We start from the raw sequence: 23,595 nt of genomic DNA on the forward strand, positions 1-23,595 counted from the left end.
CTGGAGCAGTACTCGTAGATTTGGTTACACTATAACCTTAGGTGTAAATTCCTTTGTAGATGCTCCATATTTCCGAACGATCCTGCCAACAAACATGTCTTCCGTTCACCTTCCCTACTACAGATTTGACATGTCTGCCCTCTTCTTCATAGTTGTACTCATAAACAATTAAACAAAATGATTGGATGTGGAAGTTAATCACCGATCTTGTAGTCAGGTACTATCAGGTTCTTTCTCTTTGTTATTTGTGTTATCTGGCAATTGTTTGTGTTTAAAGACATTATCTGTTTAGTGAATGAAGTGGCTGGGCCACCTTTGGAAACGTGGCCGTGTTCATCCTGTAGTGTTGTTTCATGTAACTCAGTAACAATGCTTATTGCAAGATATGTTCATAGGACCATTTTGTCTTGTCTTTGTTTAGGAATCTCTTCTTGACTCCCCCTCTCCACACCCCCTCATGCCACTCCCCAAAGTACCGTTCATAAACAGTTCCCACACAGACTTTGCACCATTGTTTTGTGTTCTTAGTGGTGTTCTTCAGTCATGTGAAATTGTTCAGTTTGCCTGTTGGAAATGATTTCATTTCTAATAGAGTCTCTTAAAGCCTAAAGTCTCTTAGGACCGTAACTCCACTTTCCATTATTTTTTAGAAAGATTCAGGATCATGTTTCGCAAGTGGTATTCTGTTAACAAAGCAAACACTGTAATTTGTAACTCACATAAGTAGCAGCACAGGTTTCTGATGTAAGCAGAGATGTGTCTGTGAAACAGTGTAGCTGGGAGTTAACACCAGTCTGCCTGCTGTTGTTTTGAGTTCTTGCAATTTGTTGTGGATCTTTGATCTTTTAACTGTTGAAGTAATAGGACTTCATTTGTTTCATTGTTTGAATTGTGTTCACTGTCATTCAACATTAGTTTAATGATAAAGACAGCACCAGGGAACCATTTATTTGGGACTATAATGGATCCAGCGATGCATAATTTCCATAACTTTCAAAGTCATCCAGTGTTGGTGACTGTTTCATATTTTCTCATTAGATTGGTACCGTACATCAAAATTAATAATTTCTTCTTTTTAGATGCTTTTACCAATATAAAGCATGTCATCAGAGTCATAACAGCTGTAGCTAAATTATTGATGAAATCAGTCGTAAGTGATAAGAATAATGTTGAAATCATAGACCAAAAGTTCATGACAAGTGGCCACTCCCATCTCACCAGTGATTACAGTTCTGTCTTAATAGAAAACTGCAGCAGGACACAACAAACAATAATAGAAAATAAAATAGTAGAAAACAAACAATTTGTCCCAACAATTGGTACAATATTGTTGCCAAGTCAAGGAAAGTAAATCTCTTTCATGTGACTGTATTGACAAACAGTCGCTTCTTGTCTGTGGAAAACTTGTTGAAGTCAATCAACAAAAGGAAAACTGACACTGAAAAGAAATCCAGTGTCATGGCTCAAGATGTAGTGGATTCAGTATCAAAAGCGTGATCCATTCACATTCTTGTTCTAGCAAACATTTTACGTAGACTTGGAAGTTCAACTGTAAGCTGAGATCTAAAAAAGGACACACAGTTCCTATGTCTAACACACCTCAAGGAAAGCTGTGCACAGCACCATGCGCAGTTACAAAAGAGAAGAAGAGTATGGAATAAGTGTGGCATTCTACCTGTTCATGTAATTTAAAAAATAAAATAAAATTCTTTATCTATGTACATCCTAGTGGTGTAACTTCATTTTTGCCTTTATATCATGTCTATGACTTGATAAAATTTATTAAAATTGTCTAATCGAATTAGAAAAAACTATTATTTATAAAATATTTGTAAAAAATGATGTAAAAGTACTGTTGAGTTTTCTATAACAACCCTAGTAAAACATTAAATATCTTGAAATGAGAATGATGTGAGTTATAGTACTTCCACTCCAAGGGGCTCAGTTATTGAATGTTCTGATGCTTACAGGGTTGCTGACAAACTGTTCAACAGTTGGAAAAAATATTATAGTTTTCAATAATCATGTTCAATAGAAAAATGAAGAACCATTAAAGGCAATTGCATTACTCACTTAAATGTTTTATTGTCCTTATATTATGTTTTGTGCTATAGTTTGTGTATTCAGTGTATCATAAGTGTAATAATATGGTCTCTCTTTATTTTTGTAGCATGAAGCTGTGCAATCAGGAAATTTTACCATAACAGAGTTGCTGGTAAAGGCTGGAGCTGCTGTGAATGCAACTGGTGCAGGAAATACTACTGCTTTGCATGAAGCTGTGGAAAGTAATAATATAGACATTGTGAAGTTGCTGGTTTCACAAGGAGCATGTGTTAATGCCCGTAATGCGTACGGTTTATCTCCTCGGTAAGAGAGAAATAATTGGTTTAGTTAAATGACATGTCACATACTAGTGGTTCTTTCAGAACCAAAGATAAGTGACAAATTTTAATTAAAAAAGGGGAATTACACATTATGCTGTTAGAACTTTTTACACACTTCATCATAGTATTAATAATATTGCACAGGGTACAATTATTGAAGTTAATGAAATAAAATTTTCATAACTGCTGAAAGGTTCGCGTTAGGATGTTCAAACTGCATGGTTGACCGCTGGGCGTGATGGGTATTAGTATATGCATGCATATCTTGGTTTAGCAACAAAACCCACTTTCATTTGGATGGGTTTATCAATGAGCAAAATTGGTGCATTTGGGAGACCGAGAATCCGCATTTTGTGATTGAGAAGTCTCTTCCCCCTCAACGGGTGACTCTGTGGTGTACAGTGTCCAGTCACAGAATAATTGGTGTGATATTCCTTGATGGCACGAATAATATGTGAAGGTTTTGGATAACGATTTCATTCCCATTATCCGGGTAACCTGATTTTGACAAGATGTGGTTCACGGAAGACAGAGATCGACTCCATCAAGGCAGGAGAGTGTTTGATGTCCTGGAGAAGCACTTTGGCAACCCCATTCTGGCTCTGGAGTACGGAGAGGCCACTGGCATGGACCTCAATTGGCCGCCATATTCTACGGATCTGAACAAATGTGACAACTTTCTGTGGGGCTGTATTAAAGACATGGTGTACAGCAATAACACCAAAACCCTTGCTGAGCTGAAAACAGCCATTCAGGAGGTCATGAACAGCATTGATGTTCCGACACTTCAGTGGGTCATACAGAATTTTACTATTCATCTGCGCCACATCATCGCCAATGATGGCAGGCATATCCAACATTCCATAATCTAAATCCAAATATCTGTAGTGATGTTTACAAATTGAATAAAGCGTGCGCACACCGTAGCTCGTAACTAATTTACTTTTTTCTCACATAGTCCAATAATTGTCACCCTGTATAATATCAGTACTTGTATTAAGAGGAAAGACAACTTTGTACATGGTAATATGGCTATGGATGGTTTTCACAACTCATTTTGCTGTCACTTCTTTCAAACGGGATGTTTATGTCTTGCCTTTTAACTGAGCATAAATTTTTTGCAGTGTTTTCTGTCATATTACTTTTCTCCCACTTTCTTTTAAAACTACTCTGATTGTTGCATTTTATAGTCACCAGTGCAATTTACTAAAATATTAAGTTACTTCATGAACCTCCTTTGAATTATTGGCTGTTATTTTTCCAAACACACACACACACACACACACACACACGCACACACACACAGACTAAATTCTGCAATCTTGCTCAGGGTATAATGTGATGCCAGCTGACAGCAATGTTGTCCATTTGCTTGCAGAAATGTGTATTAGTATGGAATGGCATGGGTGTGCAAATTGCTCTTGTGCTCCTTAATGTCTGCAGTTGTGAAAAACAACAGCTGCTTATTCCAGTAGGTCCTGGCGGCAAATGTGCTCAGGAAACTGAGATCACCCTGTTTCAGTTTGTCCACCAGTGATGAATCTTAGACAAAATGATGATTTTCACATGGGTTTTCACATAATGAGCAGATCAGCTTCATGTGGAGCTGGAAACACAACCGCCAAGCCAATTTAAAATTATATATTAAAAATTAATTCCCCCTGCAGACACATTAGAATTGTAAGTAAGTATGAATTCAAAAACATGCAATTAAATGGAGAGAAGTAACTGAACAATTGATAGATTTGTGTTAGTGTTTAATCTCCAGCCTAAAAATCAACCAGCCTACTGTTGTGTGGGATAGTAAGTTTTCTGCGCTGGAAGCTTACATAGGAGTTCAGAAGGTACCCAAAATTTTTAAATATGCAACACTGTCAATCAGCATGTTTGAAAATAGAGCAGTTGACATCGTTTCAGTTTATAGCTGCCTCTAAATCACCAATTGAAAAAACTCCATTAAAGAGTGTTCTCTAATATATGCACCTCACTGATTAGTAAGCTGCCATGTAATTATACGCAATATCTCTGAATACTTCTATTCGTGCTATTTATTTGTGGTATTATGGGGAGGGAGGGGGCAGAGGTGCAGCATGACCATATGTACATGTACATTTAAATTATTGTACCAAAGCAACTACTCATAACAAATTACTGGAACATGAAGTCCTCCAAAATATATTTTATGTTATCAACGCTACTAGGCTGGCTTGTTAGCATAAAAGAGATGTAGATTAATAGTGAACAATTTATCAGAGACATATTGTTTGACACCACCAGTTTTTATTTCTTTCATTATTATCATATACTCTGTCATTACAGTTAATGTTATAACGTCAACTTGAACACATATATTTCAAAATGACACAATACATCTAAGTCACTGAGCAAGTTGACAAAGCACGACATGTGAACACGGTGACATTCAAATCATAACTGAGTCGAAGTCTAGCAGCCGCTGGCTGGCTGGCCGCTTGGGTGGCGCGGCTGCTGCATGGCTGGCAGACAGCGCCGCACGTAGAGAACGCACGTAATTGTGCGGCGGCACTTTGAATGATCGGCGAATCACAACACTTTTACCCCCCTTGAAAGTTTTGCACTGGTCTTGATGGAGGTGGCCTGTAGATTGCTAAGTCCATAGGCTTTGTTTGACTGGCCGTAAAGTCTCGTGGAGGAGGCTTTCTGTGTACGGACAGAAGTGTCCCTGATGATAACGGGTCAAAATAACGAGACGTAGGGGTTGAATCTGGTGGGGCCCTGTGCACCAATCTGCCCATGGCGACAAGTCCGGTTGATATAACCGGAGACATGGACGATGTGTCGGCATATGTAGGAGAAGGAGGCGAGTAGAGTTGCTCCTACAGATGATGGTCATCTGGTTCCTGCATGGGCACGTCTTCTGGTGGCGTCAGTTCTTGTGCTGGCACCGATATGATGGTGAGAGGGCTTCGCTGTGAGTAATGAGAGATGCCAAGATCCCGAGCGTCAGGTAGAGCCGAAGGTGGTGCAACGGCAGTCGGAACAGGCACGAGGCTGAAGCTGGTCCGAATGACGCACTGCAACACCCGTGTCCGAGTGGATTTCATACAGGCGTCGGCCACGGTGTTGTAAGGTGCGACCCGTACTCCATTTTGGCCGCCTGCCATATCCCCGTACCGATACAAGGTTGGCGGCAGTGAACTGACCAAGCGTAGGCACCTGCAGCCATGAGGTGGAAGGCCGCAGAAGATGAAGTAGCGTACGGGGCTGTCGGCCATGTAAGAGCTCATCCGGGCTGTGCTTGCCCATGGGGGTGAAACGGTAAGAAGCCAGAAATTGGAGAAGCACATCAGCAGCAGCAGAAGAAGTCAGGAGTTTCCTCATCTGAGTCTAAAATGTGCGGACCAGTCCATTCAGCCTCACCGTTTGATTATGGGTGGAACGGAGAGGCCGTGACATGCATGACACCGAGATGAGCACAAAAATCCGCAAATTCGGAAGAGGCAAATTGTGGGCCATTATCAGTAACAAGAGTAGAGGGAAGGCCTTCCAAAGAAAAAATGCGGGCGAGAGCATTAGTGGTGGCAGCGGTGGTAGGCGACATGCAACGGACAATGAAAGGAAAGTTAGAGTAGGCGACAATTACAAGTAGCCAATAAGTACCTAAAAAAGGTCCCGCGAAGATGACTTCGGGGCGGCGGCCTGTGACGCACAAGGGGCACAGGCAGTGACCATGTGTGCTATTTCAGAGTCGATGCCAGGCCAGTACACTTGACGGCGCGCCAGAAATTTTGTGCGAGAGATACCCCAGTGTCCTTGGTGAAGAGGGCGCAAGACCGAAGCATGCAGAGACACAGGTACCACAACACGCGCTGAAGCATTGTCGGTGGAAAGGAGGATAACACCATCCCTAGCCGTGAGGCAGTAGCGCAAAGCGTAGTAGTTCTGCAACGGATCAGAAGTCTTAGTGGACAGACGATCTGGCCAACCCTTCTGAATACAGCGTAAAACCCGGGAGAGGGTAGGGTCAGAACCCGTAGCAGCCGCCAGCCGGTTCCCGGTGATGGGAAACGTGTCCACAACCCGCTGCTCGGCAATATCCAGGTAGAAACACAGAAGTTCGTCCCTATCGAATGCCAGATCAGGATCCATGGAAAGGCGAGACAGTGAATCAGCATTCAGATGTTGAGCCGTCGGCCGGAAATGAATCTCTTAATTGAAACGAGACAAGTAAAGAACCCAACGCTGGAGGCGGTGTGCAGCCTTGTCGGGAAGTGACGTTGGTGGATGAAACAAGGAAACAAGTGGTTTGTGATCCGTAACAAGATGAAATTTGGATCCATAGAGAAAAACACCGAACTTATGAAGAACATAAATAATGGCCAAAGCTTCTTTTTCAATTTGAGAATACTTTTGTTGGGCATCCATGAGCTTTTTGGAGGCATAAGCAATGGGTTGTTCAGAACCGTCAGAAAAACGGTGCGCAAGGACTGCACCAACCCCGTATTGAGAGGCGTCCGTGGCAAGAACAAGATGTTGGCCAGGTTGATAAGTAGCCAGGCACGGGGCCCGTTTCAGCATAGTCTTCAATTTCTGGAAAGCCGCATCGCATGACGTGAACCAGTGAATAGGCACTTTTTTATGTAACAGGCGATGCAATGGCAAGATGTTGGCCAGGTTGATAAGTAGCCAGGCACGGGGCCTGTTTCAGCATAGTCTTCAATTTCTGGAAAGCCGCATCGCATGACGTGAACCAGTGAATAGGCACGTTTTTATGTAACAGGCGATGCAATGGCTGAGCCACCGAAGCAGCAGTTGGTAAAAACTTGTGATAGTATGCTGTTTTCCCCAAGAAGGCCTGCAGTTCCTTAACAGATGTAGGGCGAGGAAGGGCATCGATCGCAGCGACAGTTTGCTGAAGCGGACGAATACCATCCCGAGAGAGTTGAAACCCCAGGTACGTGATAGATGCCTGAAAAAACTGCGATTTCTGAAGATTACACTTACGACCGGCGGTCTGTAAAACATGAAGAAGTGTGTGGAGATTCTGAAGATGTTCGTCAGTGGTGGAGCCAGTGACAACAATTTCATCCCTATAATTGATACACCCAGGGACAGTGAGCAATAATTGTTCCAAAAATCGCTGAAAGAGAGCTGGGGCGCTGGCAATCCCGAATGGCAAGCATTGGTATTGATAGAGGCCGAAAGGCGTGTTAAGGACCAGAAACTGGCGGGGAGCAGGGTCGAGAGGAAGTTGATGATAAGCTTCTGAAAGGTGAATTTTAGAAAAATACTGGCGTCCAGCAAGTTTAGTAAACAATTCTTCAGGTCGAGGCATGGGGTAAGTGACAATGAGGCATTGAGCATTTACAGTGGCTTTAAAATCGCCACAGAGACGAATATCACCATTTGGCTTAGCAACGAAAACGACAGGAGAGAACCACTCACTGGAAGTGACAGGAAGCAAGACCCATGAAGCAGTGAGACGATCCAGCTCCCATTTTACCTGATTGCGAAGGGCCACAGGAATGGGCCAAGCCCGAAAAAACTTAGGCCAAGCAGTGGGTTTGAGTGTGATATGAGCTTCAAAGTCATTCGCGCGGCCTAACCCAGGAGAAAAAGGGACGAAAATGTCGTCGACAAGGTTGGTTGGTTGGTTTGGGGAAGGAGACCAGACAGCGTGGTCATCGGTCTCATCGGATTAGGGAAGGATTGGGAAGGAAGTCGGCCGTGCCCTTTCAGAGGAACCATCCCGGCATTTGCCTGGAGTGATTTAGGGAAATCACGGAAAACCTAAATCAGGATGGCCGGACGCGGGATTGAACCGTCGTCCTCCCGAATGCGAGTCCAGTGTCTAACCACTGCGCCACCCCGCTCGGTCGTCGACAAGGAATCCAATTGAGAATAAGGAATAGCATCAGAGACGATATTGACAGAGTCATCTATGGAGAACCCAAAAACGCGAAAGGAAGACACATGACCCTTCTTTTTGCAATTGTGACACGCGGCCCAACATTGTGGACAATCTTCTTGTGAATGTTTCGTGAAACACCGCAGACATGAAGGAAGTTGCGGGGGGTTTTGTTCCAGTTTCTTAGAGGGTTGTTTACGGTTAGGCTGAGGCTGCGTGTGGGAGCGTACTGCGGCCACGTAAGCCGGCGGGGACATCCGCACACGTCCTCAACAGTGCACAGAGGTTGTATTTCCCCGTCGTCACCCCACGCCTCTATTTGCGCCCCAGCAGCGCGAGAAATTTCAAAAGACTGCACGATGGATAGGACTTCATCTAGAGTCGGATTTGCCAACTGAAGGGCACGTTGCCTAACTTCTTTGTCGGGCGCCGACCGGATAATAGCATCCCGTACCATGGAATTGGCATAGTATTTTTTGTGAACGTCAGTAACAAATTGACACTTTCGACTGAGGCCGTGAAGTTCAGCAGCCCAAGTGCGATAGGATTGATGTGGTTGTTTTTGACAACGATAAAAGGCAACACAAGAGGCTACCACATGTGTTTGCTTTTGAAAATAGACGGACAGAAGTGAGCACATTTCAGCAAAGGACAAAGGTGCAGGATCTTTCAAAGGAGCCAATTGCGACAACAACCGATACATTTGAGGTGAAATCCATGAAAGGAACAGAGACTTACATGTTTGTTCGTCCGTGACATGAAATGCCAAGAAGTGCTGTCGAAGACTTTTTCTTAATCAGACCAAACTTCTGCCGTCTCGTCGTAAGGAGGAAAAGGAGGTATAGACAACGACGAGAAACGGCCCGCATTTGATGCCGCGGCGAAATCATGAATCACCTATGTTAGAAGCGGTTGCTGTTCAATGAGACCTTGTAATAGTTGCTCTACAGTAGCCATGGAAACCGGCGGGTCAACGATGAAAAAGAAAAATCCACTACCTCGTTGCCAATTGTTATAACATCAAGTTGAAGACATATATTTCATAACGACACAATACATGTAAGTCACTGATCAAGTTGACAAAGCACGACATGTGAACACGGTGACATTCAAATGAACACTGAGTCCAAGTCTAGAGGCCGCTGGCTGGCTGGCCGGCCACTTGAGTGGCGCGGCTGCTGCATAGCCGGCAGACAGCGCCACATGTAGAGGACGCGCGTAATTGCGCGGCGGCACATTGAATGATTGGCGAGTCACAACAGTTATGTCCGCTTCACTTAAAGACATAGAAGCATTACATTCCAATTTTTATCAATGTTTTGTTAGAGAAAGCCAGTGACAACAGTTTCTTTGGAGAAAAATTATGTGGGTGACTAACTGGTCACATGTAACTCCCAGCAATAATACAATCTACTAAAACGATAATAACAATAAAAATAGTAACCAATTGATTTCTGCCATGTCTCAAAATTTGGTGTAGCCATTGTTTTCTTTTTCCATATTGTGCCTAAGTGGCTTGTTTTCTCCCAAATTCTTCTCAGTATCTCCTCGCTCCTCACCGTGGTTTCCCAACTTATGTAATCTAGTATCCTCCATACCCACATTTTCAGTACCTATAACCTTCGTTCCAAATTTATTGCTGTGTCCAGGTCTCTGTATCATATTAAACTGTGCTCCATGTATAGCGTTTGGTCAGTCATTTTCTTAGATTTTTATTTAGTAAGGCCATTGTATAGCAATTTTCTTCTTTTGTTGAACTCTTCCATGGCTGTCACTGTTCTCAATCTTATGATTGTGTGACAGTTTAGGTTCTCCATTATAAAATTTCCTAAACGCTTGGTTGGACTCCGCCACCACCAGTACGTCATCAGCAAACCATATGCACTTCACCCTATTGCCTTCTACACATATTCCTCTCGTTCCATACATGTCTGTGGTCTCTTCCGGGTACATGTTAAACAGCATAGTTCAGAGGCAACATCCTCCTGTAACTCTATTTCCTGTTCCTATTCCCTCTCTTAGTTCTCTACCGATTCTGACTGGCTTTATGCTTTCTCTCTGGTCAATGTCGTGTTTTCTTAGTTCAAACATGTGTCTGTCCCACATCACCCTAGTAAAAGCTTTTTCCACATCGGTAAAAATTGCATTAATTTTCCTGTTCTTTTTAAGCGAACCCCTTTCCTAGTGCTCATAGTAAATCTGTAGCATCTCTTATGCCAACCCCTGTTCTGAAACCATGTTGCTCTCTCCCATAATGCTTTTCAGCTTGCTTCATGGCTTTCTATTCGTCCTTCTCAGTTAAACCTTGGAAAGTCCAGGATGAAATAACAAAATGTGGAAGGGATAGATTGCTACTCACTAAGCCGAGGAGGTGTTGAGTGAAAGAAAGGCACAATGAGAAAGAGGGCTATATATGTTTTAGCTTTTCGACAAAGTATTTCTTCAGAAGCAGAAAACTCTCACGTTCACACAACTACTACTCAGACACACATGGCCACTCTCTCTGAGCACTAAGGCCTGATTGTGTCTGATGTGAGCTTCAGTCTAACGGGGGGTGGGTAATGGGGGTAAAGAAGAGGTGTGGGGTGGGGAGGGGGAGGGATAGCAGGGTAGGGAGGGGAGAATATGGTATCTTGACTTTGGACTTAACGGGAAATAGCAGACGTATGTCCTTGCAGGTTTATATTCACCAGAATAACTAAGATAAAAACTGTGTTGATTGAATGTCTAGGATGGAATACAATACATATTGAGGATAAATCTACATCGACATTTAAATCAACATAGGTACTCCTCAAGCCATTGTACGGTGTACGACAGAGGGTTCCCTGTACCACTACTAGTCATTTCCTTTCCTGTTCCACTCGCAAAAAAAACAACTGTCTGTATGCCTCCATATGGGCCCTAATTTCTCGTATCTTATTTTCATGGTCCTACTTGCAATGTATGTTGGTGGCAGTAGAATCGTTCAGCAGTCAGCTTCAAATGCCAGTTCTCTAAATTTTCTCGATAGTGTTTCCCAGAAAGAATGTTGCCTTCCCTCCAGGGATTCTCATTTGAGTTCCTGAAGCATCTCTGTAACACTTACATATTTTTCAAACATACCGATAACAAATCTAGCAGCCTGCCTCTGAATTACTTTGATGTCTTCTTTCAATTCGACCTGGTTTGGATCCCAATCACTCCAACATTTCTCAAGAATAGGTCGCAACGGTATCGTATGTGTGGCTTTCTTTACAGTTGAACCACTCTTTCCTAAAATTCTCCCATTAACTGAAGTCAACCATTTGCTTTCCCTACCACAGTTCCCACATTCTCATCCCATTGCATATCATTTTGCAGTGTTATGCTGAGATATTTAAACAACTTGACTGTGTCAAGCAGGACACTATAATATGTATCCAAACATTACAGGTTAGTTCTTCCTACTAACCGCATTAACTTACATTTTTCTACGTTAAGGGTTGGGCCTTCATGGCCTGTTCGGGCAGAGTTTAGTTTTTTAAAGGTTAGCTGCCATTCATCACACTGACTGTAAATCTCGTTTAAGTCGTCTTGTATCTTCCTTCAGTCAACTTCGACACCTTACCGTACACAACAGCATCATCAGCAAATGACTGCAGATTGCTGCCCACTCTGTCCGCCAAATAAAATATGTGTATAGAGCACTCCTGATGATACTCTTGTCTCTGATGAACGTTGGCCATTGAGGACAACATACAGGATTCTATTACTTATGAAGCCTTCAAGTCGCTGACATATTTTGAACTTATTCTATATGCTCGTACCTTCATTAACAGCCTGCAATGGGGCATTGTATCAAATGCTTTCCAGAAATGTAGAAAGATGCAATCTGCTGGTTGCCCTTCATCCTGTGCTCACAGTACGTCATGTGAGAAAAGGGCAAACTGAGTTTAGCATGAGCAATGCTTTCTAAAATCGTGCTGATTTGTAGACATACAATGTAGGCAAGGCAAGGGGCCAATGTGCTGTAGAATATTCTTTGTAAAATTGGAATGGGATTCCATCCCCACCTTGTGATTTATTTGCTGTCAAATCTTTCAGTAGTTTCTCTGCGCCAGGGATGCTTACTACTGTGTCATCCATACTGGAGTCTGTCTGATGGTCAAATGACAGTATATTTGCATAAGTCTCCTGTGTGAACAATTTCTTGATTGTGAAATTTTAAACTTTGGCTTTTGTTCTGCTGTCTTCAGTTACCATACCTGACGGGTCAACAAGGGACTGAATGGAAGCCTTAAACCCAAATCAGTTTTATTGTTTCAGTTATCAATGTAGTTCTCTAGTCCTTTTGCTTACCAGTTATCCTCTTCATTTCAACACTGCTGCTGTGTCTTATATTACTGTACCAGCAGTCTCATTTATACAGTGATGTCTAGACGTGTCCCCGAGATTCTTTCCTTTCACCATCCACCATCCCTTTGGATACACTTTTCAACAAAGCCTCATTTTGTGACGTGTCCAGTCAGTCTGTTTCTTAGATTCATTCTTGATAAGGTGTTAGTTCTCATTTTCTCATTGCAGGACTTTATATTTCTTAGTTGATCAGCCCATCTCATCTTCAACATTTTCCTGTGACACAACATTGCAAGAAGTTTTACTCATTCCATTTATGTGTTCCCTATTGTCCACATTTCACACTTGTACAGAACCATGTCCAAACATGGTATAACACTAGTGGCTACTACTAAATTTGCAGATTACCAATAATGTTACTTCTGTGACAGAATTTTTGTGACTGTGACTGTTTGTAATGGAAATATATCAGACTATTTTCTGATTCTGGAAAGATTGTCATTGAGAGGAAACAATAGCAGAACCAACAGGATTCAAACCAAGATTCTATTAGTAATCAAGCAAACTGTAATTACTTAAAAAGAAACAGCTGCCAGCCTAATTAGGCAAAGTTAAATTAATTGCTTTTCACTTCAATAAAACAGGATACTCTGATTCACTGTAGCACGTGGGATAGGACTCTGTGTAGGTAAATGACTAAGTACCAGATACAGTGGCTCAGCACAAAGTTTCCTGAACTCAAAATTATTATTGAAAACGAAACCATGTAACTCGCCTGTGCAATTATACAGTACCCAGCTGCTAACGTGAAATGAAGATGGTTGCAGTGTCGATCTCCTGTGCTATTCAAAAATGGGCAGCAAATGTAGTATCCTTCGCTCTTCTTGTTTGAAGAGCTCTGAAAATTCTCTTCTTAGTGTCAGATTTTCATAGTTCAGAGCAAACCAAAGTATGCCATGAATAATAAGTCGCATTACTTCTGCATTGAGGCTATATTATATGATCTTGCGGTTCTTCTCACCTCTTTCATTCACAAGATAAGCACCGATTGCCTGCTAGCCACCAACTGACTCGTGCCATGCAGGAACCTTGCAGTTTGGCCACCAAATCCAACTTTTCTATTCACGCAGAGCTAGTTCCGTTGTGGAGGACTTCCCTCCAAGTTTTACATCATTACAAATCTACTTTCCCTTTGCATGAATCAGTATTGCAATTATATTTTTAGCTTTTACATTCTTTTACAATACATTACTATTGAAATTTTATTCATAGATTAATTACAATTACATAAATTGTCATAAATAAAGAATATGTACGGTGGCAGGTCCTCTGCTTTATTGTCTTACGGATCCCAACCATACATCTGAAAGCACATGCCTGTAGAACACAATAAAGTGTAAGTTCTTATGTGAAGTGTAACCAATTTCAGTGACAGTTACAGTAGCTAAAAAGTGCGTAGAACTGTGTGCCAAAGATCTTCGTCTATTTTTATTAATATCAGGTGGAGGATTTTGTGCTTTGTCCGGAACTTGTAAACATTGATTCAGAATTGGACCGCATAAACATCTCCAACGTCTTGTTTCACCTACAACAAGATCATGAAGCATTGAAAGACAAGCTTATTAAATACGGGCAAGTGTGTTATCCAGCATTGTCTAGGCTGTAGATGTGAATGCATGCGCATTTACAGTGAGTATGTGGACCATTATATATCAAAAAGGTGTTGACATTGTGTTACTGTGCACTTTATCTATCAAGTGTAGGCTGCTGTGAAATTGATATTGGTGACAACTCAATTTTCTGAGAAGAAAAAATGTGGGGAACTTATTAAGACTTACAGTGAGGGATCATTTAACTGAGGAGTGAAGCCCCAGCATCTTAATAAGATTTCATTTCTCTCTGACTGAGGCATTCATATATGCAAGGCTTTGCAATCCTTTCTGCAGTATGTATACATTACACACGTTTTCAACACAGTCCTGAAACACATTTTTGGTGACAATTATTTGATAAATGAGATTGAAGTGTTTTATTCCATTATTTATGCTGACAAAGACACTGTGTTTCAAGAAGAAACCTGGTGATGTGGATTCATTGCAGACCAGCTAGAAGTAAAACATGGAGTCTAGGTGGAACAGCTTATTTAGAATGGCAGAGTCGTTAGTTAGGGAGTATGATAAAATCATGGTAAAGCTTGTGAAGAAGTGCGTCTCAGAAAAACTTATTGGTTGCAACAGCACCCCTGCAAAAGAACTACATTGTTAGAGCCCTTCGAAGATGCAACAGAAGTGCTCGAAAGTGAGAAGTATCCTACAGTTCAGTTCGCTTTGTTATGCGTGCATAAATTGAAAAGTCATAACAACACAGTGCATGAAGATTCTGAGGCATATTTAAATTGCTATATACCCAGTTTTGTTGCTAATACGTGCTGCGTGTCCAGCAGGTGAAAATTGTAATTATTTGAAAAACACAGGCTTCAGTGTTGCTCATATTTTAGCTGTACAGTACACATGTGATATTATCGTCTATTACTATAGATATTATGAATGCTGTCACCTTCTCATACAGGAGAAAATCGAAGTGCGGAAGTTTCACAGAACAGAAACATTTCTGTGGGTGTCCTTCCAGTTATTAAAAATGTCTTTAATTTCTGATAGTGATGAGATGTTAAATGCTGTGCATCAAATTTGTGATGCATTTTCCATTCTGTATAAACTAGAATAAAATTATAACTATGTGACAGCAATACCGTACTCTGTTTTCTTGATATCTTTAAATAAATATTTAAGGCCACTGAGAAAATGTCTCCTTACCAACCAAGAAAATAAATGTGGGCCACGTCATACTCAATCTACGCCTATGAGTGACCCTAATGGAGGGTTGTGGTGATTACTATCCACTTGCTTTCACAAGCAATCTAATTTAGTGAGAAGAATGTTTTGTGTTCCAGCTTCAAATGCTGCAAGTGAAGGAAATTTCATTGTGACACTGAAGCTGCTCTTGGATAGGTGCAGCAGACTTGAACCGAAACAATGATATTCTGACAGTTTGTTGTAATTACAACAATAACAGAGAATCATTTGGGGACAATTTTCTTCCTGTTAGGTTACTAATTTCTTATATGGTAAAATTCACATATGTAAATTTGAATGAATAAAGCTAACAATATTAGAAGAAAACAGTAATGTGATATTTGTTTTAAACACTTTGAGATGTCTTGACCAATGTTTTATTATTCCACTGTGCCTTATGCATTTGGGCATTACATCACTGTCAAAGGCTGTAAAAAATACGAAGATAAAACTGGTAACAGTTGAAACATAATACATGTTACATTTCCACCAGTTAAATGGAGCCTAATATAGAAATTACAAATGTGGTATGAAACTTTCCAAATCCTGCATTTCATTACTGTGAGTCAGTAGAAACTTGTCCAAATGGATATGTAGTATCTAGTCAATATACCTTCACAGGAAGCAAGTCAAATTGATTTCAAGAATTAAGGTTCACGCAGAGTTGTTAACAAAAATAAGTCTTTGATCAATCATATCGTATAAATAATTGCATCAGAAAAGAATACATCAAATTTACAAAAAGTATTTTTAAAATACATGTCATGGAATGCAGCAATTAAATTGAAATAATAGATGGTGCTATGTATTGCTGTCTTCTACTAAGAGTAAAATTTCATTGCAGGGAACAAACGGATAAGCGTTATAAGAGAAGTGATGACTGAAACCAGAATTGTTCCCCAAGATGCAAACTTTTAAAATGTCATACATCAGTTAATCAATAGTAAAACAGCAACCATCCAGATTACTTCTATAAAACTAGTGAATAATTAATAAACAACAGTGGCATCGTGACATTAGTGCAACTATCGTACTTGGTTTTCATTTTCATGTTACATATTTTCAGATTCATGGAATCCGGTATAATTCTTAGAGATTAAATATAAAACAATGGATACTCCAGATGAAATATAAAAGTATAATGATCGGAATTATAGTTGTTGTATGATAAAGTGCTTTCATTATAGTAGATTTTAATCATGATAAACAGTGTTGTTTCATCCAGTTTAAAAAATGTGATTTTAAGTATATGCCAATTTTAAATAAATCTGTTCCTATATTTCCCTTTAGCTGCTTCTTCTCACCTCTCCCCCCTCCCCCCCCCCCCTGCCCCCTCCCTTTCTTTATTATGCCACTTAAATTCGCACAATATGTATAACTCTAATGTATGTTTCATTATATATTTATTTTAAGACTTTAAGAATTAGCTCAGGTTCCATGAATTTGAAAAGATGGCAAATGTAAACCAATTATGATAGGTGCACAAACGTCGATGCTATTATTATTGTTTGTCAATCACACACTAGTTTCATAAGAAGTAATTTTGGGGATTGTTATTTTGCTATTGGTTAACTAATGTACAGCTTAAAAGTGTGCATCTTGGGGAACAATTTTGTGAGCCATTCCTTTCCTGTATAATGCTCATCCAATTGTTACCTGTTATGAAATTTTGCTCTTAGTAGCAAACATAGCAGTATGTAGCACCACATATTCTTCAATGTAATTACTGCATTCCAAGACATGTATTTTAGAAATGCTTTTTGTAAATTTCGTATATTCTTTTCTGGTGCAATTATTTATATGATGTAAATGAATAAACACTTAAAGTCCCCTTGCTTGTTGCAAAGAAATGTTGACTAGATAGTATATTCCCGTATGGACAAGTGTCCACTGACTCATTGTAATGAGATTCAGTGTTTGGTAAGCTTCGTACCATATTTGAACTTTCTGTATTTTGGCTTCTCTTAATAGGTAAAAATATAACATCTCCTGTATTTCTACTGTTACCAGTTTTGTTTTTGTATTTTTTATAATATTTGATAGTGATAAAATGTTAAAACCCCGTATGGCTTATTGAAATAATGAAATTGTGGTCAAGACATGTCAAAATGTTTAATTGTATCCAATGGCCTCTTTGCCTCACATGCTTTTATGCAAATTGTAAACGTGATTTTTCGTTTTGGAACCGATCATCATTACAAAAGTTGGTAGTTACTAGTTTTCGTGTGACACTTTAAGGGGCAATGTAATGGAAAATTGAAACATTTATTTAAAAATGATTACAGCCATATTTATTAATGTACACATCTAAAATTTTGTATGTGTAAAGCAAAAGAGCTGTGTTTTGATGGAAAAATATAATAAAATATGCAGGATTAATATCTTGCCAGAAACTTGAATATTTAATTTTTTTATTGTCTTTTTTATAAAAAGCCATAACTCAAATTCTAATCATGCAATTAATCTGAAAAATTTTTTTTAGTGTCCTGAGAAGGATATAAGACCACTGAATTACAGTTATTAATTTATGGTACAAGTTATATCATTAACAGAGTTTTTAATTTTGCACATCCAAAATTAACATTTTTTTTTTGGTTAGTGTGACATTAGTGCAAAATTCAGAATGTAATTGCAGGATCTTGTATTTTGTAGTTCCAGGGAGCCAGCAACACATTGCGAACAGTTCCTGAAAATTTCGTAGCATTATCGCATATACTTTTTGAGAAAAGGCTTCTAATAACATATAATTGTAAAACAGAGAAAATGAAGTTAAAAAGATTTTCTTCTCATACTTCTACATGTAATAAGTTTACCTCAATTTTAAAATCTTCCAACTGATACTCCATATCCTCCAAGTTTCTCCACTCTCCTCTTTGAATCTGCATGGCCTGTATTTACCGGTAAGACACTGATCTGTTAGCTTTCTTGACCCTGCACTCGTCGATGGTGTAAAATGCTCTTGTTGTAAACACACCAGGATCTATACCAACTCTCTTCAGCACTTCAATTCTGCCATTATTTCCGTTATTGTAACATAAAACTGCATCATAGACACCTATTTTGAATACTTCAAGTTCACAGAATGTCCTATTTGAGCATATAATCAAAATTAAATTATTGAGGCTTTCATTTGCATTTTGTGGCTTTCCATAAAGACACTTCCTCAATAAACCAGGGTTTGCAAGAAACCTGAATGTGGCCTTAATTGCGTTCATAAGTGGTTCTGGTAATGAGTGTTTATGTGAATATGTCTCATTTCTGTTGTTGAACTTACACCAGTTGTCTTTCGGACACAGATTGTGCATTGGTGTTTGGTCAGTGGATAGTTTGTGGAAAAAAATTGCTCACACAACACACCTCATTGCCTCTAAGTTGTGTGTGTTTTTCCTGATAGCTCTCCCATAAAATAACTGAAGAGAATCAGTTTCTTTCAGAGTAAGCCTGCCTTTTCCTCCTAGTAGTTTTCCATCCTCAAGCACTTCACCTTTCTTCCCTTTGAGCAAGCGACAAAGCCTACCAGCAAGCCTCTTTTGGATGTGGCCAACACATTCCAACTTTTCTGTTGTTGTATTGTACGGATTTTTGTCTGTTACAGCTTTGAACAAAGAGTCCCCATCACAAGGTATTTAGTATATCTAACACCATACTGGTCCTCAGATCTGGAGAATGTCCTCACAACTGCAGCAACTTCCATGCCCCCACTTGAGCCACTATAATTTTTAGAGCATGCTACTGCATGCTTTTCTAGCCACAGTTTCTCTCTGTCTTCATTGTTGGACATTTTCCTTGTTGCACACTGGTGGCAGTATTTAGACATAATTTCTACATCTAAAACTCTACCTGAGTCAATATCGGTAACAGATGGAACTCCATACAGAGATGTGTGACCCCTTTTCATCCAGGTGCAATCTACAGACACACACAGGTCAGTAACATTTGTTGGAGATTCACTGTCATGATATCTACCCCAAGATGTATTTCTTTTTGGTTATTTCCGCTGGTTCCTCCACTGGTTTCTTCAGAGAAACTTTGGCAATATTGCATACAGCAACAGACATGTCTTTGTTTATTTTTTCCAAACTTTGCACAAGGTGGAGGCATGTTCAGAAAACCATACAATAAATTACCTCATTCCTCACCCTGTCCAAGGCATTTCAGAGCATATGCTAACCTAAAATTGGTTTCATAGGTATCACTTTCGGTTTTTTTGGAGGAGGAAAATGAAAATTCATAGCCACATGAATTACAAATTAATTTAAAATCACAAGATATTCCCACTCTTCTTTCTTCAACAACAATCATACATTCTGTATTTTTACAGCTAACACAAGAACATGAAAACTTTTTAGCCTGGCAGAGGAGCTCTAAATCAATAAGTCTTAATCCAGTGGAATCCATATCAAAATCATTCATGCACCTGTACACTTATCCTGTTGATTTGAAGCTGAAGCTGAGAGCTTATTATCTTTATTTCGAGACGCTTCCTCTTTTTTGTTGGTAAACCAATTTTCATGAAACCTCCATTTCCAAAACACAGTTGTTCCACCACCCATTATGCATAAGTATTGACCTCCACGTAAAGGTTTGTGAATTCAACTTTCCACCTACTAATATGTGTTAGTATTGTCAGAATGTAAATAAACCACATGCAAGAAAGTTTACAGGCAAAGATATAGATGGCAGCCAAAGATATAGAAAGAAAATAGGCTTCACACTGACAAAAATTCCTCTGAGGCAAGCAGTTTCCCAAATGTCGGAAAAGGTGGGAATGGCCATCAGTGCAGAGTTAATCAGTTTAACAATTTAAAAGCATTTCTAAAACTGCTGTCATGATAAAATTCACACACAACATAGATCAAACTGTGTAGATCAAGAAAATAATATTTTTGAAAAATTGATTTTTTGGACCAAAATCCATTGCATCCCCCCTTAAATCATTTCCAAATTTTTGTTATTGTATAAGGCGTGTTATTTTCTCTTATGGATCATTAGTGCTGTTACAATTAGACTCTACGACTCAGGAATATATGAGTACATCATAACTAAATTAACCTGAGTGTTGTCCCATCTGCAGCAGAGAATATAGCAGAAGCAACACCAGCATGCAAACATACAGAGTTGCTACTACACTAGTCACAACAGCACCATGGCAAGCATGCCAGACTGGGTGACCTCTGCACTCCCTTTGGTACCTTGTTTGACTACAGCCTTTCTGCTCCGAGCATTCATACTCGTGAAGACGAGACCCTAACCCATTTCCCTCGAGCAAGTATGAATAAAACAAGCAATTTACAGACCTCTACTATGCGTACTATTACCTTTGTCTTCTTTTTGTTCATGTGTGTTATAGCCACCAATTAGCAGGCATTCTATTTTATTAAGTGTTTGACTGTATTCCTGTTCACTAACGGTGACCATTGCTACATCACTAATGAGTCATATCTTGTTAATATTCTGTCCGTGACAACTCCCACACCTAGGTAGTCGTTTGCTTCTCTCGTTGCTTCTTCAGTCCACAAGTGAAGGATCAGTGTTGGTAATGTTGCCTTAACAGCTTCCCTCATTTTAGGCTCTTGTACCCTTCTGACTGCACCGATTCCTACAGTTTGCTCCACATAGAGAGAATGAATTATTTTCTTGTTCCTGTTCTTGCAGTCACACTGCCAAAGAATGGAACCATTTTTATTCCATTCCACATTACCGAAAACCAAGTGTTATTTGACACAGTCCTAAAACTGCATCTCAGAAGTCCTTACCTCTCCTAAAACCACAATGGTCCTCTCTTAATAATTCATTTTTTCCTTCCATCTACATCTTAATAATTCATTTTTTCCTTCCATCTACATCTGTGTGTACATGGCTACTCTGCAGATCACACTTAAGTGCCTGGCAGAGGGTTCATCAAACCACATTCACACCAATTCTCTATCTTTCTCATTCTCGAACACCATGCGGAAAAAATGAACATCTATATCTTTTCGTGTGATCTTTGATTTCCCATATTTGATGATGATGATGATGATGATGATGATGATTTCTCCCTGTGTAGGTGAGCATGAACAAAATATTTTCACATTACGAGAAGAAAGTTTGTGATTGAAATTTTTTGGGACGATTCCACCGCAATGAAAAACGCCTTTGTTTTAATGAATGCCACCCAAAATCCTGTATCATGTCCATGACTCTCTGTCCTTTATTTCTCGATAATGCAAGACATGCTGCTCTTCTTTAAACTTTCATGGGGTACCCCATTAATTCCGTCTGGTAAAGATCCCACACTACACAGCAGTACTCCAAAAGAGGACAGACAGGCATGTTGTAGACATTCTCTTTAGTAGATCTGTTGCATCTTCTAAGTGTTCTGCCAATAAATACAGCCTTTGGTTCGCCTTCTCCACAACATTTTCCATGTGTTTATTTCAGTGTAAGTTGTTCGTAATCGTAATTCCTTGGTATTTAGTTCAATTTACGGTCTTCATATTTGATTAATTGAGCGTGTAACCAAAGCTTAATGAAGTCCTTTCAGCACTCATGTCGATGACTTCACACTTTCATTATCTAGGGTCATTTTCCAATTTTCGCACCATACATATACCTTGTCTAAATTGTTTTGCAATTGATATTGACCTTCTGATGACTTTACAAGATGATAAATGACAGCATAATCTGCAAACAACCTAAGATGGCTACTCAGATTGTCTCCTAAATCATTAATATAGATAAAGAACAACAGAGGCTGTACAACACTACCTTGGGGAACGCCAGAAATCACTTCTGTTTCTCTCGATGACTTTCTGTCGATTACCACGGACTGTGACCTCTCTGACAGGAAATCGAGAGTCTAGTAACATAACTGAGACGATATCTCATAAGCACACAATTTTATTGCAAGCTGCGTCACCAGATAAATATTCATTTGACGCCTTCCTGAGAGACAAACTCCTCTCATTCCAAATTAACAATGTAAGTGTAGACCAGATGTGGCTTGAATTCAGAGAATGAGCATAGAAAGCAATTGAGAGATTTATACCAAGTAAGTTAACAAATGATGGAGCTGATCCTCCTCGTTACACAAAACGGGTCAGAACTGTTGCAGAAACAGTAAAAAAAATCATGCCAAATTTGCATGAATGCAAAATCTCAAGATTGACAATCTTTTACAAAAGCTTGAAATTTAGCATGGACTTCAATGCGAGATGCGTATAATGTTTCCACAATGAAACTTCGTCTAAAAACCTGGCATAAAATCCAAAGAGATTCTGGTCATATGTAAAGTACGCTAGTTGCACGACACAATCAATGCCTTCTCTGCGCGATAGCAATGGAAATACTATTGATGACATTGGTGCTAAAGCAGAGTTAATAAACACAGTTTTCCAAAACTCTTCACCAAAGTAGACAAATATTCCAGAATTCAAATCAAGAACAGCTGCTACCATGAATAAATTAGAAGTAGATAGCTTCAGTGTAGTGAAGCTTAAATCACTTAATAAAAGCAAGTTTTCCAGTTGAGACTATATACCAATTAGCTTCCTTTCAAGAGTATGCTGATGAAGTATCTCCATATTTAACAATCATGTACAGTTGGTTGCTAAATGAAAGATTCGTACTCAAAGACTGGAAAATTGCTCCGGTTACATCAATATCCAGGAAAGGTAGTAAGGCTAATCCAGCATGCACCCTGCGTGTCTAATGGCCTGCTTCCCGAGCGGGAAGCCGTGCCAGTCCCCGGCATGAATCTGCCCAGCAGATTAGTGTCGAGGTCTGGTGTGCCGGCCAGCCTGTGCATGGTTTTTAAGGCGGTTTTCCATCTGCCTCGGTGAATGCGGGCTGGTTCCCCTTATTCCGCCTCACTTGCACTACGTCGCCAGTTGCTGCGCAAACACTATCTCCACATATGCGTACACCATAATCACTCTACCACGCAAACATTTGGGGTTACACTCATCTGGTATGAGATGTTCCTGGAAGGGGGGGGGGGGGGGGGGGGAGGTCCACTGTTGTCAGAACCACATAATAACCCTGGGTTGGGTGTGGGGCAGCAGTGTGGTTGGTGGGCTGCTGTGGCCTGTTGTGGGCTTGTGAACCACTGAGGGCTACAGCGGGATGGAGCCTCTCCATTGATTCTATGTCCCTGGTTCAATACACAGTACAC

General features: G+C 40.0%; 1 protein-coding gene across 2 annotated transcripts in view; it reads left to right on the plus strand.

Annotated features, from left to right (window-relative positions):
- LOC124612667 (BRCA1-associated RING domain protein 1-like) overlaps nt 1-23,595 on the plus strand; it is a 194,451-nt gene that overhangs the window by 114,719 nt on the left and 56,137 nt on the right. For both annotated transcript variants that reach the window (XM_047140991.1, XM_047140992.1), the window contains one exon: nt 2,171-2,367. In XM_047140991.1, coding sequence (XP_046996947.1) covers nt 2,171-2,367 — 197 coding nt within the window. The remainder of the gene's footprint in view (nt 1-2,170; nt 2,368-23,595) is intronic.

Source organism: Schistocerca americana, chromosome 4, assembly GCF_021461395.2.
Source record: "Schistocerca americana isolate TAMUIC-IGC-003095 chromosome 4, iqSchAmer2.1, whole genome shotgun sequence".
Taxonomy (NCBI): Eukaryota; Metazoa; Arthropoda; class Insecta; order Orthoptera; family Acrididae; genus Schistocerca; species Schistocerca americana.